A 6,382-nucleotide genomic window follows, 5' to 3' on the forward strand; every position below is an offset into this window, starting at 1 on the left:
GGACGACGGTGCGCGCTCTTATTTGGTGTCATTTATGTCATTACGCACGCAAGCATGCCATCACACATAAGTACCAACAATAAAACAACAATAAATAATTTTATAATGTATTTAGGGTTAAAATATGCATAAATAAAACCGTAAATTTTGTTTCAGCACCATGGAGAGCGCGCGGCTACTGACAGCCACGCTGTTTGCGCGCTCCCATCCTGCGTTTAGCGGATAATTTAATAGTTTGCGTGTTATTCAGCACTCGAATTATGGTATGTAAACTAATTGAGTCCCTTCATCACAAATGTACGTTTTTTTCTCTTCCGGGTGCATCTATCGCCGCCCCCTCGTTCATCCTGCTGCTGCTGCTTCATCCACTAAGGAGGAAAACTGCATCCGCAGCTGCTGATCGCATTCTCCTTAAACGAATCTGAGCATCTGAAGATGTCGGAAAACAATAACATTTCAAGTGGAATTCTCCTCACTACTCCTGTGGGATCTGGAATATTCTAGGAAACGTTGATTAGCGCGTTTTTGTTGCAAATTACGCGCAGGTTAAACTGGGTGAAGGTAGGCAGACTGTAGGCTCACGTTTCTTAATTCCAAACGCCTTTGATCTCCACACAAGCTCGATTTAGAAACCTTCTCTGCCTTCCAGTCAAACATGCTTCAAGGCTCGGGTGTTTTGCTGCACGAGAGGCCTCTGGACATCAAGGTGTCATTTAGTGCCTGCGCTTTGGGAACTGTGTCCCTGCCACTGCTTGGACTAATAGCATGTGTTGTCATATCCTTCATCTTTCATTTTGAAGATGCTACTGGTACACATTGCCAGGTAATTTACAAGAAAATCCCCCAAAGCTTTGCAGATGTGATGTTCTTGGTGATTTGATCAACTTTATACATGTTTTACTGTGCTTTTTCTTTCCATGGTTAGTGAGACAAAGACATATTTGACCAACATGTAATCAAAACAAGTTCTCCCACTTAGAAATCACAAAAGGGCTAAAATGTACATAATCTAAAGAAATATCTGGAAATCACTTTGTATGATTTTTAAAAGGATTTATTACTGCTCCAAATACATATTTTAGTTTACCAGTGAGAAGAATTCGCTTATTCTTAATTAGAAACAACAATTTTGGGCAGTTAGCTCCATAAAAACATCTGTCCATCCCTTACAATTAGTAAGACTCAGACTACTAATGTGGTCAAGACCAAAGAGCTGTCCAAAGACACCAGAGACGAACTTGTTGACGTCCACTAGGCTGGAAAGGGCTACGGGACAATTGCAAAGCAGCTTGGTGAAAAAAGATCCACTTTGGATCAATAGAAAATGGAAGAAGTTGAATATGATTTGACCCTGTGGGATCTCAGTGATCCAAAAGGTGAGGAATCAACCCAGAACTACATGGGAGGAGCTGGTCAATGACTTGAAAAGAGCTGGGACCATTGCTTCCAAGGTTACTGTTGGTAATGCTCAAATACATCATGGTTTGAAAGAAGGTACCATGTTTAGACCAGGACACAATTTGCCATTGACCATTTGGATGATCCAGAGGAGTCATGGGATAAAGTCAAGGGACCAAAATAGAAAGTTTTGCTCTGAATTCCACTCGCTGTGTTTGGAGGACGATGAATGATGAGTACTATCCCAAGAACACCATCCCTACTGTGAAGCATAGAGGTGGTAACATCATGCTATGGGGGGTGTTTTTCTGCATATATTGCAAGATTCCTTCCTTCAGTTAAAGCATTAAAGACGGGTGGGGGATGGGTCTACCAACATGACAATGACCCAATACAACAGCCAGGATAACCAAGGAGTAAGAAGCATACATTTCTGGAAGGGCCTAGCCAGTCTTGTGACCTCAACCCAGTAGAAAATCTTTGGATGGAGCTCAAACTCTGTTTCTCAGCGACAGCCCAGAAACCTGACAGCTCTAGAGAAGATCTGTGTGGGGGAGTGGGCCAAAATCCTTCCGACAATGTGTGGAAACCTGGTGGAAAACAACAAGAAACATTTGACCTGTGTAAACACAAACAAAAGACTACTGTACCAAATATTAACATTGATTTTTCTGAGGTGTTCAATTGCTTATTTGCATTTAAATGATTTAATAATCACACAATGTGATTTCCAGATTATTATTGCTTTTATGTTATTTATCTGACCATGGACATGCACCTAAGAAAAAAATTTCAAGCCCCTCAATGATTTATAAGTGGGAGAACTTGCAAAAATCACAGGCTGTTCAATTATTTGCCTCACTGTACTGTAAATGTATCTAATCAATCATTTGTGTGTTTTCAGGTTCCTAATTACCTGCCATCCATCAGTGCCGCAATAAGCTTAAGTCCAGAGTGTTACATTTGGCGCTTCTGCATCGGACTGCACTCCGCACCGAGGCTCATGGTGGCCTTCACCTATTTCAGATTTTACAAGATCCGCTTTGACACCAGGTTCCCCGAGAGCCCACTCACCTGCTTGAACCTGGCCTTCTCCATCTCCGAGAACATCGGTCTCCTGCTCCTCACTTACGTGTCATCCAGTGAGACGTACTGTGAGTCATCAACATTCTCTCTAGATAGAGTTCCCTATCTGAGAAGATTCTTAGGGATTTTTAGACAAAGTATTTTAGAGATATGAATCGCTCATTTTCCTTGTTTTAAAATTTGGAAAACTATTAAGTGCAAACACTACATGACTGAGTAGCTTAAAAGTCTAGAGATTTATTTAACAAGTTCTTTTGAGGTTTGGTTTTAATTGAACAAAAAAAATGTTGATTGAAATACTTTTTATGATACAGTCTTCTGTCTCAGCTTGTGGGACTTTTAGAACGGCTGTTTCAGATTGGGATAGGCCTTCAGACCGTCCACCGCATACAAAAAGTAATCATTTATGATGAAGAAATACACTTTTTTTAGTTTTAACTTTCATTAATCTTAACCAACATTATAGTTTGTTATACATTTTTATTATAAATTATTTTTTTCTTCATTCTACGTTTAAAAATAATGAAAAATATGTTTAATGATTTTTTTAAACTGGTCATTACAACTCAAAACACCATAGACTTCTGAGAAATTTCAAGTTCTTTTCTAGTTTTTTTAAGTTCTTAGACAAATGAATGAAAATAATGTGTGGATTATCCCTAAAAAACATTAAGCGTCATTAAACTTTATTAAAAAAAAATGGTGAGTCAATTTAATTTGTGCATAGCAGAGATAAAATAAAACAAAATTGCTGATTTTTTTTCAGAAGATAAAAAGGCAATCCAAACAACAACAACAACAAAAAATGTTCCGACTGTTATCTGCAACAAGTGAAGCCAAAGTCTGTGCAGCCATGCAGATTGTTATCGCCGATGTTTGTGAGTCACCTAGCCTTCAAAGAGGGCATAGCAGCTATAAGACGAGCAGACGCTACCTTTAAGATATCATCTGCTCTGGGAACATGAACTAACAGCAAACCACTGAACTCAATTCTTTAAGTTTCTAAAAATATGACAACCTCAAATACTGAAAAAGAGTGAGATGCTTTGAAGCTGAAGTGAGAAAGAATTATAAACTACAAAAAAAATATAGAAATATATGCAGATTTATTCTGTTTGACGTGGGCTTGTCATGGTTAACTATGGTTTTGAGTTTATTTTGTCTACAATGCAAAAAAAAGAAAAAAAGTTGTTTCCATGTGAACTGTTGATAATGTATATTTTAGTTAGATAAATATCACTAAAACAACGCTGAGCTGAGCAAATTCTCTACTTTCTGTTTTCCAGTTGTGCACAAAGAAGGTTTTGTCCTTTTCATTGTGAGTTCCATCATCTACATGCTGATAACCTGCCGTTTATGGAAGTCTATTAAGAAGTATTCCTTAAATCCTGAGGTAATAAATGACACTTAAAATGTATTTAATTGGAGTTCTTGAACTTTAATTATTATTATTATTATTTTTTTTTTTGACAGGATGCTAAATCGCACCACTGGAAAGTACGTCTGCTGCTGCTCAACCTTTGCTTCTATGGTTTTGCTGGATTTTTTTACTGGAAACACAACGTGTACTGTGAGTCAGGAAGTGAGTGTCCTCTCCGATCTTTTCTAAGCCTCAAAATCAGGGGTTAAAATCCCGCTCCGTGTCCAAAACTTTTAAGTCTGTTTTCTTTTTTTTGGCAGGTTACACGTTTTTTGCCCTGTTTGAGTATCTGGTGGTCATCTCCAACATGGCCTTCCACCTCACGGCCATGTGGGACTTTAAGAGCCGGGAGATCGCTGTCGTTTCCTCATCAGATAACAAAAACTTCTGACTAAAGCCCAGTGGGCTTGACGCTCAGTGTCCAGCCATAGAGTCACCCGATCACAGCAACTGCTCCGCTCAAGAGGAAGAGGAAGAGGACGGGAAGGAAGACCTATTCCACATATTTGCATCAAGCTTCTCTTGATGCTTGTCAGGACACAAATAAATAACATGCACACTTGTTGGACATTTAGCTTTTTAAAATTTGGTTTTCAGATGAACTATTTTAGGGATATAAGATGTGAATTCATAGCTGACAGCAGAAAGATGGTCATGGGACATTTGTCTGAAGCACCAACAAATCTGCATCCTTATGGATCTTCATGGAGTTTCCCTTTTGGAACCATGGAGTCTCAGTTTGGACTTAAGTCAAATGTTAAGTTGAGATTTTTTTTTGCAGAGGTTTTGCACTCAAAAGGCTGCAAAGCTAAGAAAAATGACGCCTAATTATTAAAGAAAATGGGTCAAAACAATGAGAGAGACTGAGAAAATGGAGGATGTTTGACAAGGAGGACCAGACGTGGTTTAAAAATAAAATTAACCTACTTTAAAATTAAGTATTAATTAATATATTCAAGTATTTTATTTTGAAGGAGAAGGAGATTTTGTATTACTAAATTGAATAATTGTTACACTATGACCCAGAAATTCATGTATTTCTTACAAAGTGTTATTAGTAAGATATACAAAAGAGAAACGTTCCACTAATTTAGGAACAACTACAATGATGTCATGTAAAATATTGAATATTTTCAAATGAAAATTGACAGAACAGGATAAAAAATGTTTCTAAAAAAATATGATGTTTTTAAATGTTTCCCTCTTTTTTCTTTTTTTTTATCTTTTTGTGAGAAAATCTGGATTCTAAGCCATAGAAACTGGGTTATTTTTGTGTATTTAATCAGATTTTAACAGGTATTTTAGCAAAATGTACAAATTTATAATTGGTAAATTTAACCTGATTACTACTCAAAATGCTAATTCTTATTAAAAAAAGAGAAAGCAAAAAATGTATAGGTTTTACGAAAAGTATGACTAGAGTTTTTTTTTAAGCTGCTGACACATACGTGGTTCTTACAACAGCACTTTTTTCAATCTTTTTATCTAAGCCTTAAGTGATAAATAATGTCAAGGACATATTAAATTATGTTAAGTGAAGTCACATCAGATGACTTATGTAGCCATTACTGAGAACAGTATATACACAAATAAATCCTGTATTTAATCTTAGTTAAATATGTGTATTTTTTTCTTTTATTTATTGTTTTTCATACATGACTTTTTAACTTCATTTTTTCAACTGTAGATTCATGAGATTTGCTGTTTTATCATCACCAGACTTGATATTTTCTTCTGCTTTGATATGGTGCAAAAAATTGAATGTCAAAATGTTCATTTTAATAGTTTCAATATATGTTTTTTTTCTTGGTGCTTTTAAAAATCAGAAATAAGTCACTGGGAAAATTCCAATGCAGTGTACTCACTGCTTTACAAATATACACAAGTGTTAAGCTTTTTGGTGTGTTTGTGATACGTTAAAATCCAAGTGACCATTTTTCCAGATAACCACAAAATAACTCACTAGCCTTTCCTTACACACTAAACTTAACAGAAAAAGATAATTGTGAGCTGCTATGCTTTTCTGAGCTGTTTTTTGGCAAAGAAGTTTGCTGTAACTTTGTAATGAAATGTTGAGCAATTGTTTTCACTTGAATTAAATCTTTTTTGAGTCCTTTTCATTATATGAAGTTTTCTCAACCATAATGAGCAACAACTCTGACGCACCCACATCGAGTACCACTCATAAGCTGCATAATTTCAGGTTACATTTGGACTTGATAATAGTTCATTATTTTGTAAAGATTAAAGGAAAGCTGTTGCATCTTCTGAGTGCCATGTTCTGGAGTTTATGTGAGGTTGTGTTTGCCACTCCCCTTCAGTATTTGCCTTGATTTCTTCCGATGTACATATGTTCGGTGACAGCATATTGGCATAATTCCTAATCATATATTTTTAAATGACCAATTAAGAAAATTTGATGAAGTATTTGGATTTAAAACTTTATTATTTTCTTATTTACAATTTATTAAAACACTT

The 6,382-nt window shown here is 36.1% G+C and overlaps 1 protein-coding gene across 1 annotated transcript; it reads left to right on the top strand.

Annotated features, from left to right (window-relative positions):
* Positions 1-178: 178 nt before the first annotated feature.
* Positions 179-6,024, top strand: LOC112149067 (post-GPI attachment to proteins factor 2). The gene is made up of 6 exons (XM_024276513.2): positions 179-561; positions 650-823; positions 2,303-2,552; positions 3,771-3,877; positions 3,958-4,066; positions 4,165-6,024. The coding sequence occupies exons 2-6, from the start codon at positions 656-658 to the stop codon at positions 4,293-4,295; spliced, it is 765 nt and encodes a 254-aa protein (XP_024132281.1). The 5' UTR covers positions 179-561; positions 650-655; the 3' UTR covers positions 4,296-6,024.
* The last annotated feature ends 358 nt before the right edge of the window (positions 6,025-6,382 follow it).

The sequence above is a fragment of the Oryzias melastigma genome, linkage group LG13 (genome assembly GCF_002922805.2).
Source record: "Oryzias melastigma strain HK-1 linkage group LG13, ASM292280v2, whole genome shotgun sequence".
Taxonomy (NCBI): domain Eukaryota; kingdom Metazoa; phylum Chordata; class Actinopteri; order Beloniformes; family Adrianichthyidae; genus Oryzias; species Oryzias melastigma.